The 23,428-nt window shown below is 43.7% G+C and overlaps 1 protein-coding gene across 1 annotated transcript; it reads right to left on the minus strand.

The window, feature by feature from the left end:
• Positions 1-2,323: 2,323 nt before the first annotated feature.
• On the minus strand, positions 2,324-22,922 carry LOC125434694 (IgGFc-binding protein-like). The gene is made up of 11 exons (XM_048500268.1): positions 22,875-22,922; positions 18,384-18,561; positions 15,865-17,103; positions 13,361-13,974; positions 11,668-12,232; positions 10,465-11,060; positions 9,763-10,333; positions 7,720-7,919; positions 5,525-5,908; positions 4,453-4,739; positions 2,324-3,983 (listed from the first exon to the last, which is right to left on the minus strand). Coding segments are annotated over exons 2-11 (4,509 nt in total). The 5' UTR covers positions 18,436-18,561; positions 22,875-22,922; the 3' UTR covers positions 2,324-3,982.
• Positions 22,923-23,428: the final 506 nt, after the last annotated feature.

Raw genomic sequence — 23,428 nt, forward strand, 5'->3', positions numbered from 1 at the left:
GGTGGCAGCAAAACAAAGATGGGGAAGAGGCAGAGAAGGGCATCAGCAGGAAATGTGCTGCTAGGATATGGGCTGTGAGAAGAGGCTCAGTGTGAGTCACCTCAGGGTGATGCCACCTGTGCTCCATTGCGCTGAGGCAATCCCTGGAAATGAGGGAAGTGGTCCCCTCAATGTCTGAGGAGAATAGGTGTAGATCCATTGCTTTCCTGGCTGACAGGAGGTTATTTTGAACAGGGAAAATCTGCTGACATGCTTGGTGTGTCAACATTTTCTTTGCATTCTGTTTTTACTTTATATACACTGGTGGGAAAGTTCTACCTATTATTAACAAAACGCTCAAAGAGAAGTGATTTGGTGTATATGTGTGTCTAACTAAATTGTAAAAAGCCACTGACACCTGTTTTTCCATTAGAATAATGAACGAAGTCCTCAGGGTGTCTCAAGTGCAGTACTTTGACTCAGGGAAAACTTCACTTCAGGTAGTATTCCCTCATGAAGGTGTTTTTTTTTGTGTACTTGAAAAGGAGCAGCAGTGGCGTAGGAGGTTAAGAGCTCGTGTATCTAATCTGGAGGAACCGGGTTTGATTCCCAGCTCTGCCACCTGAACTGTGGAGGCTGATCTGGGGAATTCAGATTAGCCTGTACACTCCCACACACGCCAGCTGGGTGACCTTGGACTAGTCACAGCTTCTCGGAGCTCTCTCAGCCCCACCTACCTCACAGGGTGTTTGTTGTGAGGGGGGAAGGGCAAGGAGATTGTAAGCCCCTTTGAGTCTCCTGCAGGAGAGAAAGGGGGGATATAAATCCAAACTCTTCTTCTTCTTCTTCCCTTTTTCATTGGAATACTTGAAAAGTCCTCAGACTTTTCATTGGAATACTTGCTATACATGATAAAAGCCTTATCATAAGAATCATCTCTGTCACTACCAAAACATTGCTACCCCACAAAATGTCCTCATCAAAAAACCTGAATTCTCTCAATTTTTTTGCCCAGGTGTTTGAGTTAGAGTATGGTTTAAGACATCAGTTTGGAAAGGCCAGGTCGACACCCCCCCCCCCCGAGGTGGGATCCAGGAGGTTCTCACAGGTTCCCGAGAGTAGGTTACTAATTAATTGTGTGTGCCGAGAGGGGGTTACTAATTGGTGATTCTGCCACGTGATTTTTGCCTTAGTTATGCCCCTCCTCTCAGCAGTAGCGTGCAGAACTTGAAGAAGTCTAGCAGGAGGTGCACCGGCGTGAGCCTGCGCCTGCGTGCATTCGTTTCCTGCCCAAGGACCGGCACAGCGGCTGCGTCCTTGCCACAGCCCCGCCCAAGAATGCCCCGCCCCTGGAATGCCCAGCCACGCCCCCAGAATGCCCCGCCCAGCCCCATTGGTGCTACAACACAGTTTGAATCCCACCACCTTGGGAACCTGTTGCTAAAATTTTTGGATCCCACCACTGCCCCCACCCCATGCCACTGCACCCTCCCACTGTCTAATGTATACGCAAAATGTGCGTCAGTGGGAGGGGCAGATCTAACTCTGCAGGCAGGGACTTGAAAAACAGGGAAAGTTTCCCTGTCGAGTCGTGAGGGGGAGAGTCCAGGTCAACGCAGCCACGCACGTGTAAACAGATGGCTGGATGGACAGAGCCGGGGGCACCAGGGGAAGCCTGGTCTACCACCCTCAACAGGGGCTTTTAAAAACCCAAGGGGAAGGGGGGGGAGCCCACTCCTTCATTCACATGGGATAAAACCCAGTGTTTAAAGCTCCACAACACTCCTTTGTCTTTCCTATTCAACTCCCCACTGCAAAAAAGACCCCCTTGTCAGCCTTTTGGTACTGCAAGACCTCTTCTTGGTTCATAAAGACTAAAACCTTGTGAGCATTGAATGCATCACAAAGCTAATGGTACTTTCACGAGAGAAATCTAGCTACTGACCTGGATGAGGTCTGAGTCATGGCTCAAAAGCATCTAGGATGGTAGCACAGAAACCTCAAAAGGATGTCATGAGGATAAAATGAAGGAAAGGAGAGCAATATAATGGAAAGAGGCTTTATTAATATTCAAATGTATGCAGATTTAGTTGTGGCTCAGTGGTAGAGTATCTGCTTGGAATGTTGAAGGTTTAGATATAATGAGACGTTCCTTTGTGCATCTGATTGGAAGATCTGAACTAAACAATTTCTAAAGACTTTGCCTCTGAAAACTTTAAAAGCAGAATTCTCCAGGTTTGATCTATTGAAGGGTGATTATCAGCCTTTAATTATGATAATCCAAAATAGTAAGAGGTAGAGTTTGGTTCTTTGATACGTAACCAGCAAACCAGAGAACCTGTACAAACCTTTACCTTTTATTGAGATAAGAAGTTGTTTTCTTTATTGAGCAAAACAAAGACAAAATACAGACATGCAAAAATACAGACATGCAAAACCCCACAGTTTACTGTGAAGATAAATGCTAAAATTATCAGTATTCTTAGCATTGCTTAATCATATTATAGCGGGTAATGGTTTAAAAATCAAATCAGGTTGAAGCTTTTAAGAATGATCAAAAAGCCGAAGTTGCCCACCAAAAATGATATCATAGCTATGGCTGCACTGGTGCAGTCTCCGGCATTCTCGTTAAAAGATTCAGGTAGTAAGTAATGTAAAAGACCTCTCCCTGATACCCTGGAGAACTGCTGCAGCGTCTATGTAGACCAGGGTTTGTCTACCAGGGTTCTATGGCCCCTTCTGCACACGCAAAATAATGCGTTTTTAAACCACTTTCACAACTGTTTGAAAGTGGATTTTGCTATTCTGCACAGCTGCTGCGGGATCCAACCTCTTCTCCACACCAGCATAAGCTGCTTCTCTTGCATTGTAAGATAAACATTCGCTTCCTGCATCAGCTTGTAGCTCACAGCCCTGGACTGTATGTGACCCTGGAGCTTCCCTACCAAAGAGTTATTATTATTTTTGTTTGTGCTGTAAGTCTGTCTCCCTGGACCGTGCTGTCCGGCTGGGCGTCTGTCATTCTTTGCCACTTCAGTGGTGCCTTTAGTGCCTAATAAATAAATATTCGGCACAACTTCAAAGAGCACTGAAAGCACTTTGAAAGTGCATTATTCTGCATGTGTGGAATGACCCAATGCTAGGGTTTCAGGAGAGGTCACTAAAAGGTACTTGGGAGCAGTGGGGGGATTCAAATAATTTAACAACTGGTTCCAGTGGTGGGATTCAAATAATTTAACAACTGGTTGTATAAAAGCACCATTTTAACAACTGGTTCTGCCGAAGTGGTGTGAACCTGCTGAATCCCACCATTGCCTGGGAGGTTGTGTTTTATTTTAAAATTATTTCAAATTTGGGCCATGCGTTGTCACAGGGATAAGTAGAGATCAGACAAAAATCTAGTTACAACTTTTTATGAGATCTCTGTAGTGCGCTGGCAGGACTGTGTTTATGTGGTTGAATCCATTCTTAATTTTTGATGCGAGATAGTGGAGTCTGTTGACAACAGGTGATGTCGCAGGTCAAATTAAACAAGTTCATTCATGCATTTCACCCTGCCCTTTTTGCAATAATTGCAGGAAAATATTACATTTTTTGCCAAGTTACAGCTCTATTAATATAGATATAAAAATCATGTCTACTGCTTATCCAAACAGTGTGCTTAAAGGGAGCAGGGCATTATATCTGTTCAAAAACAAAACTCGTTGGAAATCTGACGGAGACAACAAATGCAAAAGGATAAAAGAGTTGTCAGCTGCTTCTATCAAATATTTGCTGATCAGAGTCTTCTGTTGTTATATCCTGTAAGATGATGCTGTCGTGATGATCTGGAATTTTCTGAAACAGTGTGCTGTCTGACAAAGTTATGAATTCCATTGGAAGGTTACCGGTTAGCTACAGGAAGAAAGGGTGATGGCGGATCCTTTTCACTTTAGTCTGTCAGGAACGTTTTCCATCTCTCATCGAATACAATGATAACAACCCTAAAAATAAAGGATATAGTCCTAGGGGAAGGAAGAATACCGCAGTTATTTCATAGGTTCAAAGTGATGGCTTTACTACAATCCCCATGGCAGTGCTGAAGGCACCAGGGGTCATTCTAGGCTTCAGAAACTTTAGAGAACACGAAGGGATGCAAGTTCTTCATTATATAGTGTCCTCTTGACTGTGCTAACAGAAGATATTTCATAGGTCCTATGCTCCTGTGGCCTAAAGCAGATATTTCTGGATATAATGATGCCTTCACTACAATCTACTCTGAAGACATGTAGATCCATGGAAGTATTGAGGCACCTGGGACTATTCTAGGTTGCAGAAATCTCAGAGCTCGTGGAGGGATGAGTGTTCGTCATTATACAGTTAGCTCTGAACTCTGCTAACATTAGATGCCACACAGTATTTCCAGATGAACGCAAAGATGCAAGTCAATGTTTTGCTTTCACAAAAAGAGGCTTTGTGTGTTGAGTCACTTACTAATGAGAGAAGTCTTTTGCCTTCCAAGCACGGAGGACCTCGGCAACATTCTTCTTCACCTCTCCGTTGGGTGCCTTCAGGTCATCAGCAGAGTCTCCATTGAAGTTTCCGCACGGGGCACATAATTTCCCTGCCAGGTCCTCCTTGACTCTGACTGTCAACCCTCCATCATGGTGGAGATGAACTTGCATTTGGGAGGCCTGATCAATCAAGATGTCACTACGAATAATGCTCACAGTTATGGCTTTGGAGATCTTGTATGGCAGTTTCACTAAGCGCCCGTTTACCTGGAACATAAGGAGATCATGTCAGGGGATGTGGACTTGAACAAACAACCAGCAGGAACTGCATGATTGTATTGTATTGTATTGTATTGTATTGTATTGTATTGTATTGTATTGTATTGTATCACATGGAAGAATAAATGGCTGTCAAAATAGGGGAAATACTGGAGTCTGCTATGCATAAACTTGAAATTGCATATACCGGTATGTGGACCACTTAATGCTAATCTTTAACACTGATGGGGTTGTAGAATTATTAATTCTTTATGTAGGTTAACTGGACTTATGTTCTCCATGGTCTTCAGTTCTCTATGTGGTAGCTTCTAACCTATGGAATGTACTGCCTGAAGACAGACTCTCATCACTTCGGATTTTTGGAGCCCAGGTCGGGAGTGCTGGGAAGTAGTATGCTGTAGTAGTGTCAGAACTAGGAGATTAGAGAGCCAGGAGATGTTCCTCTGGCAGGCTCCTTCTTCCATTGCTTGGCAGGGGAAAAATAAGGGGAAAGTTGCTATTGCATCAACAGTGTGATAACATACCTGGGGTGAACCCAAAAGTGACACCCTACCCCTATACATTTCAATGGGAACTCTGGGTTTACTACAGAAGTTCAGCTAAAAATAATTACATCCTTCTGAGCCCACTAATTTCAGCTCTGAAATGACGCAAAAGAATTTGTTCGCGACCAGCTGTTTAAAAGGATTATAAGGGCAGTTTCAAAGGAGCCCATATTGTCCAAGAAAACCAAGAGCTCACCCATGGCATATTTCTGCTTTTAGATTTCTTACCCATGTTCCTTTGTTCCTTTTCAGGATGATAGATGCCTCTTTGAAGTGGACGTAGACAGCCTTCCCAGCTATTACACTCTCCTCCTCCTCTTCCTCTTCAATATGCACTGACACCCTGAACCAGGACAACGAGCCTTCATCACAAACAGAGATTACATCATAGACTCCACTGCAGCTGTACTGAGCGGAGGCGCCATCAAAAGAGGTGAGCTGGGCTCCTGGGGTAAGTGTGCATTGGCCCTCTCGCGCCACACAGCCCCACACGCCATCCTTAAGTGCACAGGACCGTTTGGCAGGGCAGCTGGTTTCTTCACAGGTGAATTGGCTGGAGGCACTGCAGGTACACTTCTCTGTACAGTTTCTTGAGAAGAGGCTCTCTCCTGCCTGTTGGGAAACAGGGAAACAGAATGGACCTTCCAATGACTGCTGTTTCCTTAAATTATAATGTAGTTTTTGAAATAATTATGTTGTGCCTTTACATCTACAAGGATCCATGCTCTGGCTTACACTGAATCAAGATGTACTTTAAAAAAAATTAGACAAAGCAAAATGTTGGTGAACTGACAAACTAAACAATAAGCAAGATTTTTTAAAAATCAAAGCCAGCCTAACTTCAGTTGCCTCCAAAGCAATGTGAAAAGAAAATGGTCTTGACTTGTTTACTGAAATTTAAGGAGTGAACATGAATTTCTCCAGAGAGGGAGTTCCATGGGTGGGGAAATTTCTGGGTGGTGGAGTTTGGGGAGGAGAACAGAAGGGAATACAGTCATCCATCCTCCAGATCAGCCTTTTTCTTCAAGGGAACTGATCTCTATCATCTGGAGATCAGTAGGTATTCTTGGAGATCTTCAGGCCCTACCAGGAGGTGAACCATCTTACTGGGAAGAGTGACTTTTTCCTGGACCCTGCCTCTATTCCAAAGCCCCTCATCTTTTCCATGTGCCTTGAGAAACTTCTGGTCATTCTGATGGGGGCTGTGGCTGCCAAAGCCCCTCTCTGTCCACCTATAATATAGTTGGAAGGACAGGGAAGCAGTATGGACGATCCAATGACTGCTGTTTCTTTAAATTATAAAGTAGTTTTTGAAATAACTATGTTGTGGCTTTCAATGTACAAGGATCCATTGAAACAATATATATATTGTTTCTAAACACTAGGCAAGTTTCTAAACACTAGGCAAACTAAACACTAGACAAGCTTTTTAAAAAAATGACAAAAAATCAAATTCAGTTATAGGTCGATGTTCCACTGGCGATTAATTCTGGGATAGTCACCCAAAATATCCAGGTTTCCTCACGATCTCCCCACTGCCGAACTACAGAACACAGATCAGTCCTGTTTCTGGTGCTCCACCCCCCCACCCCCCACCCCCCACCCCCCATCACCTGCATGTATATGCACCTTTTTTGGGGGGGAAACACACTCCAATGGGAGCTAATAGGAGATGGGGGCTACACATTTGAGGGTCTATAACTTTTGCCCACATGAACCAAACTTCACCAAACCTGGGTGGTATCATCAGAAGGGTCTCCTAAAGTTACTCTGAAGAATTTCCGGTTGCTCCCTAAGCTTAACAAGGAATTGCACCCAAGTGACAGCAGGCACCACCCTCCTCCCAAAGGGGTTTGCCTGACAAGCGCCTTCAGTCTAGTAAAACTCTGTAGGCTGCAGTGAGGATGTTGGAACCTGGATGAAAAGGTGCTGATTCTTTTGAAACTTGGTTGTATCTAGATTCAATTTTCAGTGGGAATTCGGCCATAGATTGGGAAGTTCCTTGGGAGGTGGGGTTTGGGGAACAGAATAAAAGGGTATACAGTCATCCACCCTCCAGATCAGCCTTTTTCCTCAGGGGAACTGATCTCTATCATCTGGAGATCAGTAGATATTCTGGGAGATCTCCAGGCCCTACCAGGAGGTTAGCAATGTGTTGGGACGAATGGGTTTTTCCTGGACCGTGCCTCTATTCCAAACCTCCTCACCTTTCCACTGTGCCTTGAGAACTTTCTGGTCATTCAGGTGGGGGCTGCAGCTGCCCAAAATGCTCTCTGTCCACTTGATTAGCTAATGCCATTGCTTGCTTAATTTGGACTGCTAATGGAACAGGTGCCAAAATTGTAATATGTCTGATCGGCCAGCTGTGGCAGCCGGGTCTCTAAGCCAAAAATGGACAACAGGATCAGAATACAGAGACTGACCTTGAAGTAGAGTCCGTTGTACACACAGCCACATCTATTCAAAGGCACACATGTGTCCCCATCAAACACAAAGCCCTCATTACACTGGCAGCCTTCAAAGCATTTCTTTGTGCACTGGGCCACAGTAGACAAGCTGGCACAGGTGGAATCGCAAGTTGAAGTGCACGTCTCGTAATGGCTGTTGGCTGGACAGGTAAAGGCTGCAGGAAAAGAGAACAGTGGAGCACTTACAAATTAGATAATTTGTTATAATGTAAAAAGAGGGGAAAAATCAACAGGGATAACATCTGGAGAAATTTGAATGATACCCTAATTGACTTCCATTCAGATGCACAACACTGACAACATTCCAATCAGATGCACGTGTACAGGGTTTTTTTCCCTCCCATTCACCAACCCTCTCTTTGCCTGGAGAAATAAACCAATTGGCAAGGTGGCAAAAATAAGGCACATTTAGCCTGATTGGTTCATGACTGAATTTCAGAAATAATTTCATTTTTATTAGTTGGTGTGTTTATGTGGGTGAATTCCTTTAAAATCACAGTGGAATTATGGTAACTCCCAGCAAGGAGCTTTCAAGGCAAGTAAGGAACATTTGCCATTGCTTTCCTCTGCAGAGTCTTCCTTGGTGGTCCCCCTCCCAAGGACTGATCATACTTAACTTCCCAGATCTGACCAGTGAGCACTGGCTGTGCAGAGAAGGGCAACAAGGATGATTGAAGGATTGGAGCACCTTCCTTATGAGGAGAGGCTGCAGCGTTTGGGACTCTTTAGTTTGGAGAGGAGATGTCTGAGGGGGGATATGATTGAAGTCTATAAAATTATGCATGGGGTAGAAAATGTTGACAGAGAGAAATTTTTCTCTCTTTCTCACAATACTAGAACCAGGGGGCATTCATTGAAAATGCGGGGGGGAAGAATTAGGACTAATAAAAGGAAACACTTCTTCACGCAACGTGTGATTGGTGTTTGGAATATGCTGCCACAGGAGGGGGTGATGGCCACTAACCTAAAGGGGCTTGGACAGATTTATGGAGAAGTCAATCTATGGCTACCAATCTTGATCCTCTTTGATCTCAGATTGCAAATGCCTTAGCAGACCAGGTGCTCAGGAGCAGCAGCAGCAGCAGAAGGCCATTGCTTTCACATCCTGCATGTGAGCTCCCAAAGGCACCTGGTGGGCCACTGCGAGTACCAGAATGCTGGACTAGATGGACTCTGGTCTGATCCAGCAGGCTAGTTCTTATGTTCTTATGTTCTTATGCTACATTCCTTTCATGGATTAGTTTTTATACTGATATTAAAGAATGGGTCAGGTAGTATTTTGATGAGTAAATATCCAAATCCACACCCATGGCCAACAGTAAAGCTGAAGAAACTGGGGGTAACAGTATGGGCTTGAAGAAACAATGGATAGAGAAGATAAATAAGTTCAAGAAAAAGGGTAGAAAGCACAAAGCAGTGGCTTAGGAGGTTAAGAGCTTGTGTATCTAATCTGGAGGCCCGGGTTTGATTCTCCGCTCTGCCGCCTGAGCTGTGGAGGCTTATCTGGGGAATTCAGATTAGCCTGTGCACTCCCACACATGCCAGCTGGGTGACCTTGGGCTAGTGACAGCTTCTTGGAGCTCTCTCAGCCCCACCTACCTCACAGGGTGTTTGTTGTGAGGGGGGAAGGGCAAGGAGATTGTAAGCCCCTTTGAGTCTCCTACAGGAGAGAAAGGGGGATATAAATCCAAACTCCTCTTCTTCTTCTAATAAAGATGAGGGAAAGTCAAGCTCTCAATGTACATCTCAGCAGAGTCAAGTAGAGGAGTTTCCAAATTTTTGACATGCCAAGCCCAAAAGGTTTGCCATCACCCGTCTAGACCCTGGGAAGGCTGCAGTAACGTTACAAATTTCATGGAAAGCAAACCGTTGCATCAGCTGTTACCACATTATTGTAACCTGGCATACCATGAATGGTTATTTCAAATTGCTTTTTTAAAAACTTGGGTAGTCTCCCTTGATAAAATTGGGAAAGGGAATGCCTTTTTGCAAACTTACGACAGAAGGTGTCTGTTCTCCAGCTATCAACTTTGGCGCCAGCTGCTTGGCATGCAGTGACGTAGGCACGGATGCTTCGACATAGAGATTCTCGATTTCCATTGGCCACGCACAAGTCATGTAGGCAGTGCTGAAAGTACCGAGTGGGGCTCTCCACTGGATGACAGTCTCTGAAGGGGCCTGACTTGGACAGAATGATACCACAGGAGCCTCCGGACTTGTACGGTGCTGTCTTGACAGCATCACAGGTAGGACATTTCTCTCCACAGTCATCAGAGCATCTGACACCATCTAGAGGGACCTTCCAAGAGACCCCAAACTCAACCATACTTTCAGCAATTCTTCCATCAGGGAGCATGAAATCGTCACTCTGGTCTCCATTGAAGTTACCAGCCAGACCACACATCTGTCCTTGGTAGGTGCTGGGGACAGACACGCGCACGTAAGAGAGAGTGTCATAAAGGACTGTGAAGCCGAAAGAGGACTGGATGACGATATTACTCCCTTCCTGAGTAATCCAGAGTTTCCCACCATCCTTATTCATTGGCAGTGTGTGCAACTCACCATCCACCTGCATCAACACCAATAAATATCAATAGGGGTTAGTTCCGATCTCATAGAGAATGCTTTGAACACATGGTACATTTTTTTTCATAGAAGATCTACAGATATGTAGCAGATGAACACAAACAAGGAACATACCATCACTTTCCACTGTATTCCTCTTTGAAGGACAACAGTGTACCCATGAATGGAAACCATGACCATCCTTATGAGAACTTCTGGGCTGTCATTGGACTTCTCATTCTCCACCAATACCGAGAAGCTCTGAAGCTGAGGATCCTCACTACACACTTTGGTTAAAGTGTAAGTGCAAGAGCCGTGGAAATCAAAACTTCGTCCATCAAAGGAAATATAATGAGGGTCACCAGATGCTACACATGTCCCGTATCCCATTGGGTGGCAGCCTTGGATGCCATTTTCCACCCTGCATTCTTCGTGTGATGCACAAGAGAACCGTTCACACTCAACAGTTCCAAGGTTTGTGCAGTGACACTTTTCTTGGCAGTACAAGTCAGGGTAGAAATCCTCTCCCCTCTTGTAGTATGTGCCACGGTGCACACAGCCACACTCTGCAAGGGGGACACACTGATCCCCACTGAGGACGAATCCAGAGTCACAAAAACATCCTTCCGTGCAACGAGACTCACAGGTTGCTTGATTAAAAAGGCTGTTGCAAGTTTCTGGGCAGCCGTTTCCACATTGTTCATAATGGGAATTACGTGGACAGGGAAGACCTGGAAGGAGAGAAGAAGGAGAATTCTGCTGATCTTGGGAACATCAGAGTACTTGTTACATAACACAGTCTTTCCAGGTTGATACATGTGATCAGCCATTCATTATTTTAATATACCAATACTGACTGTAAGATTGCACCAATTTCTACAAATTTCTACTGTCTTGGCAGATCCTCCCCAGTAGGCTGCTCCTGAGGTCTAGTTTCTCTTTCTCTAGAAGAGAGAGAATCAGGAACTGGAAGAGACTTGAAAAACTATTTCAAGTAGGATAGTTTATATTTAGCCTCAATACTTCCTGTCACTTCTTTTGGCGAACAAGAGACCTGCAGGAATTGCAGGAGAGGCAAATGGGCATCTGCAAAAGGAAAGGAAAATGGTGAAAATCACACCTCCTCTTCCATTGGCAGAATTTTTAGTCTGTATCGCACCCAACGTTTTTAACTTCGTTGTAAGCTGACCACAAGACTTTATTGTTAACAGGAGGCCAAGCTAAACAGTTTATAATCAATAAACGGGAATACTTGTCACATACATTTTACCTTTTTAAAATAATAGATTTGATTGGGCTCTTTTCCAACACAGTTTGTTATGAAAAGGTAACACTTACTACAGAAGGAAGCCGATCTCCATTGCCCAACCTGGGTGCCTTGAGCTTGGCAGGCTGTTGCGTAGGCACTGATAGCGCTACAGAGAGTGTCATGGTGACCCTTGTACAGACAGGTGTCAAAGACGCAGTCATCAAAGGAGGACACTGGGTCAACGGCTTCATGGCACTGCCTGAATGGACCATCGTTTTGAATGAGGATCCCACAATACTCGTTACTCTTATAGGTTTGTTTCTCTGTCTCCTTGCACACTTGGCAGTTATCGTGGCATCCTGCTGAGCACCCTGGGACATCCTTCACTTTCCAGCTATCTGCAAATTGGATTTCATCGACTGTCTGAGTTCCATCCTTCATGGTGAAGTCATCTTGGGGATCCTGATTGGCGTTGCCACAGAGTCCACAGATAGCATTGGCATAAGTGCTAGGTATGATGACTCTGGCATAGCTGTACCAGTCGAAGCTGACTCTCAGGTCAAAGTCAGTTTTGATGAAGCCATGGACTCCACTAGCGTAGACCTTCAACTTATTTTCATAGGAGAAGGGCAAGTCCACGAAGACTCCGTTAACCTAGGAGACAACCAGAAGAAATCATCCAAGTTTTTTGTTTAGTAGGTTTTATAACTATAACTATAACTATAACTAATAACTATAACTAACTATAACTATAACTATATATATAAATAATATAAAAATAATGCCTGGATGACTGAGACTAGCCTGATTTCCTCAGATCTCAAAATGTAATCAGGATTGGTACTGATGAGAGACTGTCGAAAAAGTCTATGGTTATTGCACAGAGACAGACAATGACACACCACCTCTGAACATCACTTGCCTTGAAAGCCCTATGGAGTTGTGATAAGTCAGCAAAGTCTTGGTGGCAAAACACACACAAGGTTCCAAGTTGTCATTCTGACCCAGAAAGCTATTAATGTTTTTAGAACCTGTGTAGAAACTGCAACTCACAACACTCCCTTTTCTTTCAGAGCTGAGCAGACTGATGACATGCTATTGTCTCTCAAAAGCAAAAACTATAGGTTCTGATGTCTTAATTGTTGGGTGTATTGGTTAAAATAGCACGGTTTGCCCAGTCATGGAAGCGTGATATTGAGTACCATAAAAATCAGTCCTCCCAAGAAGTAAATTGCAAAAAAAAAAAAAAAAGAAAACTTACATTTTTTAAGTTGGATTCTGTTCACATTCTTGTTGCAGTTGAAAGAGAGATAGAAATCCTAATTCAAAGAATGTATTTTTCTATACAAGTAGCCAGCAATTCTGGCACCATGTGAGTGCAAGTATGGAATATTTATTTCTACAGGAAATGTTTGTGAATATAACAGTCTCATAGTTAACAGATGCTTAACTAAGCTTGTTAGAAGATCTATTAGTAGTCTAAAATGAAGTGTGTAGAAGAAAGGATTACCATCAAAATAGCTACCAGTGTTTTTTCCTCAAAAATTGATCTCGGTGTAGGAGAAAGAACATGTGTTTTTTTAACCTAAGAAAGATGGTGCTACTTTTCTAAGTAAAACTATCAGTTGTTCCCTGATCTTTGTAAATACTTTAGAAAATGTGTTAGGCAGGCCTCTTCTTTTGTTTGGGAACTACAGTCATTGGCAAATGTGAACTTACTTACATGCACACAAATGTAATTTTTTTAAATTCCCAAATTTTGTCGTAGCCCAACATTTGTACCTGAATCTTTTGTGGATATTCTTGGCTCAGGCTGATGGTCATATTGTAGACCTCCAGAGTCACCACTTTGGTGAAGGATACCACCTTGCTGCCTCTGTTGTTGTTCTGCACCGTGACCAAAAATGGAGTGAGGGCAGGGTCTTTGGAGCAGACGCCTGCCATCTGATAAATGCAGGTTCCCATGAAATCAAATTTCCTTCCATCAAAGGAGGTATAGTGTGGATCCCCACTTCCTATGCAGGTAAAGTGGGTGAGGGCTCGACAGTCCCGGACCCCTTTGACCAAGGTGCACTTCTGGTTGCCCTTGCAGGAAGACTTAAGGCACACGGCCTTGCCGAGCCTTGGGTCACACTTGCAGCGAGAATGACAGTCCTCATCTGCCCAGAACACCTCCTCTGCCCTGTAGGTGATGCCATTGTGGGTGCAGCTGCAGGTTTCCATTGGGACGCACTGGTCAGCTTCTCGGACATAGCCCTCATTGCACTGGCAGATTTCCACACAGGTGTCCTCACATGTGAGGGGAGCAGCCCGATTAGAGCAGGTAGCCGGACAACCATTTCCACACTTCTCATAGTGGCTGTTCTCGGGGCAGGGTCCGAGGGTTGATTTGGGCCCTGAATGAAACAATAAGCAAAACAACCCAGGTTAATTCTCAAATATTTAAGCCTTTCAAGATACCTTCATACCCAAGTTAAATTCTTATCTGAAACAGTAATTTGCAATTTATTATTCAAAAGCACATAGGGTGAAATCCAAATCAGTGTCTATGCCATTCTAAGTCCATCCATGCCAAAAGGTTACATCTTGTCTAAATGTTTGATGTGGACAATGGTGTATGTGTGGGGGGGAGGGATTCCACTTAATTCCACCTTCCTACTTCTCATGATTCCCCCCCCCCCCCCCGGAGCACCACAGGGGCATTTCTGGTTGCAGTGGAAGAGGAAAAGTAAGAAAAGTCACCCTTCTGAAAATGGAAAGCTGACCGTCTGCTGAAATCACAGATAAGATCCAAGCTAACAGTATTAGAAGGGTTTACTGTGTTTAGGACTGCATTGTTAAGGTCTCCTTTCCTTGCTGTGCTGTTTATCTATGGGTTTGCTGAATAAGTAGATGGGATGTAAACCATTTTGAATTTTATAACAGCAGAAAGTTGGGATAGCCATAGGGGTGGGTGGGTGTATAAAACATAAAAAGCCCCCAAAAACTCTTGCTTGTGTTACTGGAAAATATTTTTTTCCCCCAATCAATGGTCTGTAGAGAAAAACTGAAATCCATCCCAAAGCTTAACATTGCATCAAAATCTACCATTTACACTCTAAGGCCCTTTCCGCACGGGCGTTGTATGGCACCCTGGGGACGGCAAAAACGCCGTCCCCAGGGAGCCATTCGCACAGGGGGCGCAGCTGCTGCACAGCCGCGCCGCTCTTGCGCCACCCGACTGGCGCCAAGCCGGCGTTTCCAGAGTGCGCTTGGAAGCGCACTTTCCTGGAAACGCCGGCTGGGAGCTACTGTCGTGCGAACGGCAGCGGCTTCCAGGCACTCCCTCCCGCCACTCCCTCCCTTCACTTACCTGGTCTCCGGCCCTCTGGCGCATCGCCGGGGCCTGGACACACGCCCCCCTGCTCTGCGACGCTGAAGCAGGCGCGCAGGGCAGGGGAGGCGTGTCCCCAGGCCCCGGCGACGCGCCGGAGGGCCGGAGACCAGGTAAGTCCACCGGACCATGTGGACGGTCCCAGCGGCGTCGGGTCGGCGTCGACTACGCCGACCCGGCCGCTTCCGCCTCCGTGCGGAAGCGGCCTAAAGCCAAATAAAATCCAAGTGCTTTAGTTCCAGAGTCAAAATCTGGATTGTGAAACAAAAAAATTCCTGTGTTTTGGTAGGTTTGATTTCTTGTGCCGGTAGGTTTCTTTTCAGAGGGATGGGATGTAAATGATACAGCAACCTTGCTAAAGCTAAGCAGTTATGGATCTAGTCAGTGCCTGCCCATGGTAGAAGCCACCTTCAATTCCACAGTGGAAGAAAGACGGGATACAGTTACTGCTAATTAAAAAAGAACTTAAAACTAAAGCATCAAATAGTAAATTCCAAATATTTTGAGTTCAAATTCTAAATCAGGATTCTAAAATGTAGACTTCCTTAAGAGTTTCTTGTCAATTACTTGGCCATAACATCTAGCTTCCTACAGCTTAACTATATTTAACACTTAAGAGTATGCTATGCGTTACTCTAGCCCAAGTCAGTGGGAATCAGCTGGAGTAACTACACAGAATTACATTGTCAGACAGTCGTTGGTTTCCATTTCACCTTCCTGCAAAGGAAGGATAGCTTTTTAAATGTGAAACTCATCCACAGCCTCACAAATGAAGAGGCACAGTGGAGAAGTAAAACCATTCATCTAGTACCTTTTTGTCCCCCAACAAGGCCATAATTCCTCTTAGATGATAGTAACATTATGTGCAAGTGCTGGGAACAAAGATAACAGTCTGTCTGTACCAATTCATTACCTAATGAGGGAAGAGCTGGTGGTGCGAAACCATAGCCATCGAACTGTTTGCTACCAAAAACCAAGACGCCAAAGGGAGTTTCCGGATGCTCCAGGATTAGCGACTGGGCTCCTGCTTCCATGTTGTATGTACCCCATGAATAGAGTGTGCCAGGAACTTCTTTCCATTGAATGCCACTGATAGACTGCTTATCTCTAGTAATGCTTCCTCTTTTTGACCTTTTCGCTATGAGAACAGCGTAGTTCTTGAACTCTCTTATCCCATCGATGTGGTAAGATTTGCCATAGTTGGTCAGGGCAGGGATGTTGATGAGAAATGGATCGACGATCTTTTTTCCCGACTTCAACCCAGTGAAGAAGAAAAGGACCTGGATTCCAGCATCAGCAGAGATGTAGCGTGCCTGAGGGAAACTGATATCAAGCTGCACGACTTCCCCAGCCACCATGTCCTGAATTATTTTTTCAGTCCCCTGTTGATATTCGATACGAGTATTTTGGCTGGCTGCCACATATGCAATGTCTGCATTGGTTTGGAAGAAGACAGGGGGGACAATGAATGCAGTGCCCCAACCAGAGACAGGCAGAAGCTGTTCAACAACATGATCACAGTAGGCATTCTTTTCAACGCAGACGTGCCCACTTAAGACTGCCACAGGATTCTCCGACTGTATCCTAGTCCCAGACAAATCGCCTAAGCTTTGAAGCTGGATTATCTGTTGAGCCTGGAGGGAAACACGGAGTACGTTCCCCGCATGATGTGACTGTCCGTTGAAGGTAACATCTGCTTTTAAATGAATATCAACTCTTGTAGGAACTTTCCAGCCTATGATTGCAAATTCTCTGAGGTAACTTGTTGATTGCCTCCCAGATGGGGTGACCACATAATATTCTGTGCCAAGCTCCTGGGCTGGGTACACCGTCATGGCTCCCACAGAATGTAACTTCCTGTATACTAAGACAACGGAAATGTCATTTTCTGCTTGAATCAGAATGGAGCGATCGGATGTGTTGGTGCCTATCACTTCTGCAGATTCTGGGATCTCCACAGGCAACATTTCCCCCTTTGTGAGTGAGTAACTTTTCTGGTTTGGAGATGTGTTCATTTTCACTTGGACTGTGGTGGAATCATGGAAACCTGTGATGAACAGCTGGACGCTTGACCTAGTGGAATATTGTGAATCATAACTTTGCATGAGAGCAGTGATGAATTCCCGGCCGTAGAATTGCGCTGTGCAATGACCTGAGGAGACGACAATAAAGAGAGAGAAGATTGGTAGAATATTGACTGGCTAAAGAATCTTAACCAAATACGAAGTTAAAGACAGAGATAGAACTTGGGTGCTATGTGGTTTCCGGGCTGTATGGCCGTGTTCTAGCAGCATTCTCTCCTGACGTTTCGCCTGCATCTGTGGCTGGCATCTTCAGAGGATCTGAAACGTCAGGAGAGAATGCTGCTAGAACACGGCCATACAGCCCGGAAACCACACAGCACCCAAGTGATTCCAGCCGTGAAAGCCTTCAACAAGAGATAGAACTACTGTCCATCCCCCTGGGCATGGGCGGGGAGGGTCATCCTAACAGGAAGGAGCTTGTATAGAATGGAAGTGTGTGCTCCAGGCAATATTTTCCTTTTGAACAAGTTTGTCATCTTATGAAACTGGGCTTTTCTCGGGTGTCTGGGCTTCTCAGGGACAGCAAGGGGAAATGAAATGTTAGAATCATGGAGCAAATGTTTTACATGCCAACTCAGAAGAAAGTCCCATGTTATTTTTACTTCCATGATGGAGGGAAGAAGGAGTGGTATAGTCTGATCTCATCAGATCTCAGACCCTAAACATAAGGAGGGTTGGTACTTCAGTGGGAGACAACCAAGGATGGTTCTACAGAGGAAAGCAATGGCAAATCATCTGAACTTCGTTGCCTTGAAAGCCCCTTCCTGTGGTCACCGTGCATGACTTGAGACTTAACAGCACGTTATGCATGTGCATACTTAGAGGAGAGCGTCCTCAGGATTGCAGTCGCTATCCCTCCCCACCCTTTGCAAAGAAGCTAAAGAACTATTACTCAATGTTTGTGAAATGCTAGCCAAGATTAAAGGAAGGCTTTATATTCAACTCCAAGTAGAATGATTGCAGAGGAGGAGCGTTGCTGCATGTATCCAATTTCAACGACATCAAATGGAAAAAAAGTAAAGCTCGTTCATTTCTTTCAAAATTCTATTTCCTCATTGTGTCACAAAGAAATATCTTTCTTTGGTCCTTGCAGTGAATTATATGCATTAACTTCCTTACAAATTCATCTACAATACAAATAACTGGTTTATTTCTTTCAAGGCAGAAATAATATAATGCAACGATATTTGTTCAAAGCTACATAATATTTTAAAGGATGTAGCTCATGTTAAGTGAACATGGGGGTTTACTTTTAGGGCAGTGTGGGAAATAGGGTCAGTATGAAAACACACGCTCACTAGATCTCTGTCTGGATAGTGAAAGAGGAGCTGAAGAGCCATTCACTCACCACTCAGCAGCACCAAACCACTCAAGAGGAGCTGGAACGTCATCATTGCCATGGCCACAAAACATGAAGTTGAGGAAGCCAAGGTGAGAAGCAGGATGAACCTGGAAGCCAATGGCCCTTTGAAGATCCCAAAATGTATTCCAGCGTAGGTGATCCAGAGCTCACATCATCAGAGGCACTGGAGTACAAATGCATCAAGTTGATTTAATGACACAACAACAACATCATTCTAAACTCACTGGAAATGAATGCAGTGCAGTTATATTGAAAGGAAATTCATAGGTTGTGAGCATGCAGGAAATCAGTATAAATTGACAAACAGTCTTATAAGCATAGAACAAAAGCCTTTACAACAACTGGAGAGGTAAGCTAATACCACAGAGGGTGTGTACAATTGATCTGGCTTGCTCAGTCAAAATCATAATCTTTATTGGTTGAACGGACAAAAAAGAAAGTACAATGAAGTGATCTAGACCCCCAAGGGGTGCAAATAATCAAACTAGCTTCTTCAGTAACTTTCTATATAATATTAGGTAGTCAGAACGAGACAACCAGTATATTCAATCCCGTTTCCCAGGAAGTGGTTATTCTGCTGCTGCCTCAGTCTTTAGGAACTGTGAGATATCACATGCCATTACAGATAAAATGTAAAATACACATCAAATAAGTAGTAGCTTATCTTATAAATATATAAATAGTTGTGTACAAGTCCAATAAAATATTATGAATACAGATGTGTAATAAATATTGCATTTTAAAATATTGATATAAAAAGGTGCATTAACATATAAACAAATATTGTAAAAACTTCTATTAAAAACCAAACATTGTAAATACTCGCATCATGAAAGTCGAATTGTGCATATATTGTCCTTCCTTAAGGTTAGCTGTACTGCAGCAATTAGGCACTAAAAGGTCACCTGGGTGTTGCTATATAGATAGTAAGCATAAGCATAAGCATAAGCATTTTTATTGTCATTGTGCACGCACAACGAAATTTACAGCAGCATTCCTCGATGCACACAATTTCAGACTCATACCCCATCCTCACTTTTCCCTTCCTCCACCCATCCCTACACAGCCCCAAACACATCAACATCAACCACGAGAAGCATGCTTAAGAGTTTAGCATAGCCACAGCTCTACCAGAGTAGAAGCTGTCTCTAAAGCCTCTTTGTCCCTAGTTTTTGATAGGGACCTGTATGCGTCATGCCGGGATGGTAACAGTTCAAAAAAGAGAGTGTGCACTGGATGAGACAATGAGTCTCTCAGAATATTTTGGAGAAACTTTTGAGGCTTCCCAGGAATTTGTAGGAGATTCTTCCAAGGAGGGGAGAGGGCAGCCGATAATCCTCTGTGCAGTAGTGATCACCCTTTGGAGTGCCTTCCTATCTGCCACTGTGCAACTGGAGAACCATACACAGATGCAGTACGTTAAGACACTCCTATAGCACAGTGGTAAAAGGACACCAGGCATGTATGGAAAAAAATTCAATTGCACTTTTCTAGTTTTATTTTCTGGATCCTGACATAATTTATATATAATTTCTCCATAATGAATTATAAAAAAACCTGTGAAACTCCATATTCCCATTTAATCCTAAAGGCTGAACTGTATTTAACCTGAAAATCCATGCTTTCTAGTGTCTGTTTTCTTGTATAAATTTATTTCATATTTGTGCAAACTGCAAAATTTGATGTAATTCTCTGTGTGGTTATTTTGAATAAAATGAACCACCTAGGGTGCACCTAATTATTTATTTTTAATTTTAGATCTATGTCCCCCAAAATATGCGTTTTGACTGATCTTTGGCACATTCCTATGTAAATTTTTGAACAAGGGCATAAAATAGCACTGGAGTGTGAATGCGTCAGTGATTTAAAGGCACAGCAGAAAGGGAGGGTAGGTGGGATGCTACAAGGAGATTCTGTTTCAAGACATCTTAACATTTGTACAAGCCCCTGGGATTCTCCTAATGTACTGTCTGTTAAGGATATTTCTGCCTTTGACTTGGGACAGGTCTTTTCACCTTGGGGGCAGTGACAGGAAATTTGGATCCACCGTCTGTAGGGTACACCCTATAAATGTGCAAAATCAATATCTGCCAGTATTTGTGCATTCTCTATTGTGTCCCCGACTTTATTAAATGAGGAGACTAGGAAGTTTATCACTCTCCTCGTTTTCTACACACTACGGAAAACAGTTATTCAGGAGGGCTTTTTGACACAGTTAATCGGGCAGTATGGTAATGAAATGGTTCAGAATGATGCTTTAGTAGAGAGTTAGGGATTGTGGTGTATACTACAACTATTCAACTGATAGTAGGACTCTGACAACATGACTTAGAATATCTATCAAAATAAATAAAAACTTTTTTGCAGTAATTATAGTCATATGATGTAACTTCTGCATTCGGTCACGTTTAAATGCTTATGCTCTGTTTCAGATCTCTGCAGTCAACCCCCTGTTGCTTTGCTTAGTGAATACCTCAGCCTGTTGATTACATTGACTTCCACTGTGTAATCTGCCTTGAGTATCCAGTGAGTAAAGCAGACTTCAAATAACATAAATAAATCCATTATTTTTAAAAGGTGGCCGTGATCCTTTGAAATGAAATAGGGAAATGCATGTCATGGACCAAGTGAACAGACTCATCAAGGTCATGTTAGGTCTGATAAAAACCTCTCAAAGCAGCATTTTGGGAGGCTTCAAATTAGATTAAGCAGCTCCATCCCTGTATTGTCCAGAGCCTAAAGGCCAGACTTCCCCCTGCTGTGAAAAGAGACCAGCCACCCCCTGATAATTCTCAAGCGAGCTTTGCTCTCTTTGTATAAGGGAAGAAACAGTCAATGGTTTCTAGGGGGTGGGACTTTGCAAATTGACATTCCAGGATTTTGTATCCTTGCAAAGGTTAGTTTGGCCAGATGCAAGCAAGACACCTGTGATTGTGTAAGGCAGCTGCTTTACAAGCAGTAAGTCCAGTGGTGGGATTCAAATAATTTAACAACTAGTTGTTTACAAGCACCATTTTAACTACCGGTTCTGCTGAAGTGGTGCGGACTGGCTGAATCCCACCACTGAGTAAGTTCAAGGTTGGAATCCTGGCATCTCATGTTAAAAAGGATCCAGGAGGCAGTGCTATGAACACTCTTGGCCTAAGTCCCTGGAGAGCTGCTGCCAGTCACAGTTGGCAATGCTGACCTTAATAAATCAGTTGGAGGAAGTTTTCTGTGTTTAATTAATAAAAAAAGCAAAGCTTGTCTAGAACAGTTTCTACAGTTAACTTTATATGATTCTCCCCCCCCCCCCAAAAAAAAACCCCAAAACCAAAACAAAACAAATTGGTGTGCTGCTTTTTCTGGACAAATATGCACCAATCATAAAATCACAAAACATACAATTAATGCAGACAACAGCATAACCAGAGGTGGGATCCAGCAGGTTCTCACAGGTTCCCAAGAATAGGTTACTAATTATTTGTGTGTGCCGAGAGGGGGTTACTAATTGGTGATTTTGCCACGTGATTTTTGCCTTAGTTATGCCCCTCCTCTCGGCAGTAGCGTGCAGAACTTGATGCACCAGCGTGCGTGGCAGCTTACGCCTGCGTGCATTCGTTTCCCGCCCAAGGACTGGCGCAGCGGCTACGTCCTTGCCACAGCCCCGCCCAGGAATGCCCCGCCACCAGAATGCCTGCCACGCCCCTGTCATGCCCTGCCCAGCCCCATTGGCGCTACGCCAATGAATCCCACCACCATGGGAACCTGTCACTAAAATTTTTGGATCCCACCACTAAGCATAACTGTCTTATAATGGTAATGTTTTACTGTTTTTTTTAATTATGGTTCATGTTGTGGTTGTTCCCTGCTCTGAGCTCTTATGCAGAGAACAAGGTATCAATATGAAAATAAAATAAAAAATAATAAAAAATAATAAAATCACAAACACTGCTGCTACACTGCTGACATTGCAATCTTATGCAAACGTACTCTACAACCTTCAAAATCAGTGGGCATGCATTGGAGTAACTCTGCCTTGAATTGCACTGTTCCAGTATATTTGTTTGGAAAATCTGCATTGAAAAAGCAAGACTGGAGTCCAGTAGTACCTTAGAGACTTGTCTGAAAAAAGAGTCTCAATTTTGTTGGTCTCTCAGTGCTATTGAACCCAGTGCTCTTCTTCTGCAGCCAAGATTGCTACTGGCCTGACACTGCATTAAAAATGAGATGAGAAAAAAAAGGAGACGTTATGATCATTGCAAAGCAAAAGGGACAGAAATCTGATTTGAAAAATTAGCAGGATTGGTTTCCCCTGCAGGAAATATTTCCAGGATCTCTGCTTCTGCTGATTACATGGACTACTGTTAGTTGGCACCAATGGTAGCTAAGATTAGGGAGATCCGTGCTGAGGTCAGGTGAAGTGCGGCCTGACTTTACATCAGCAGAGATAGCTGAAAAGCATCAGAAGACAAAAATACAGTGCAAGTTTCTTACCTTTGGTAGCAGAGTCTCAGTTTGACAAAGGGAAGAAACGTTCTACCCACTCTCCTTATCTCTCTCTGCTCTTCTTTCCCTTTTTATAGAGGAAAAAAGCCTAGTTCCACAGAATAGATGGGGAAGTTGTGTTAACCCACAAGGTTATCAAAGCAGCAAACTTCATCCAAGGGTCAGAAGATAGGAACCCAGCCCTGGACTCATAGTCCCTAGAGAAATGCCAGGATTTAGTTAGTTCCTAGAGCCTGTAGGGAATGGTCTTTGACAGGCCCCAATGCTGTCTTTGCTAAGCTAAGATCCAAGAATATTTGTATGTCTGAGGAGGTCCAGAGAACTTTGTACAATTTTAACTAATGAATCAGAGCTGGAGGTCTCAGAGATCTGTTGAGTGACCACCTGTTACCAGTACATAACAGTGTTCTTACACAGGATCCAGTGAGGCATTTAATCATTCAAGGATTCTTTAAAATAACCTTGCTAGATAAGAGAACCTGCTCAGACATCCTGTATACATTGAAAATTGTAAATTCAGAAAATAGGCAGTAAAGATGAGG

Source organism: Sphaerodactylus townsendi, linkage group LG06, assembly GCF_021028975.2.
Source record: "Sphaerodactylus townsendi isolate TG3544 linkage group LG06, MPM_Stown_v2.3, whole genome shotgun sequence".
NCBI lineage: Eukaryota > Metazoa > Chordata > Lepidosauria > Squamata > Sphaerodactylidae > Sphaerodactylus > Sphaerodactylus townsendi.

Bases quoted from the DNA above. Each gene is read 5' to 3' on its own strand.
- LOC125434694 (XM_048500268.1), bottom strand. From the start codon at position 18,435: ATGGCAATGATGACGTTCCAGCTCCTCTTGAGTGGTTTGGTGCTGCTG. The intron at 11,061-11,667 runs GTAAGTGTTACC...CTCTCCTTCCAG, and splicing joins GAGATCGGCTTCCTTCTGTA to GTCTTCCCTGTCCACGTAAT. The intron at 7,920-9,762 runs GTAAGTTTGCAA...CTTTTCCTGCAG, and splicing joins GAGAACAGACACCTTCTGTC to CCTTTACCTGTCCAGCCAAC.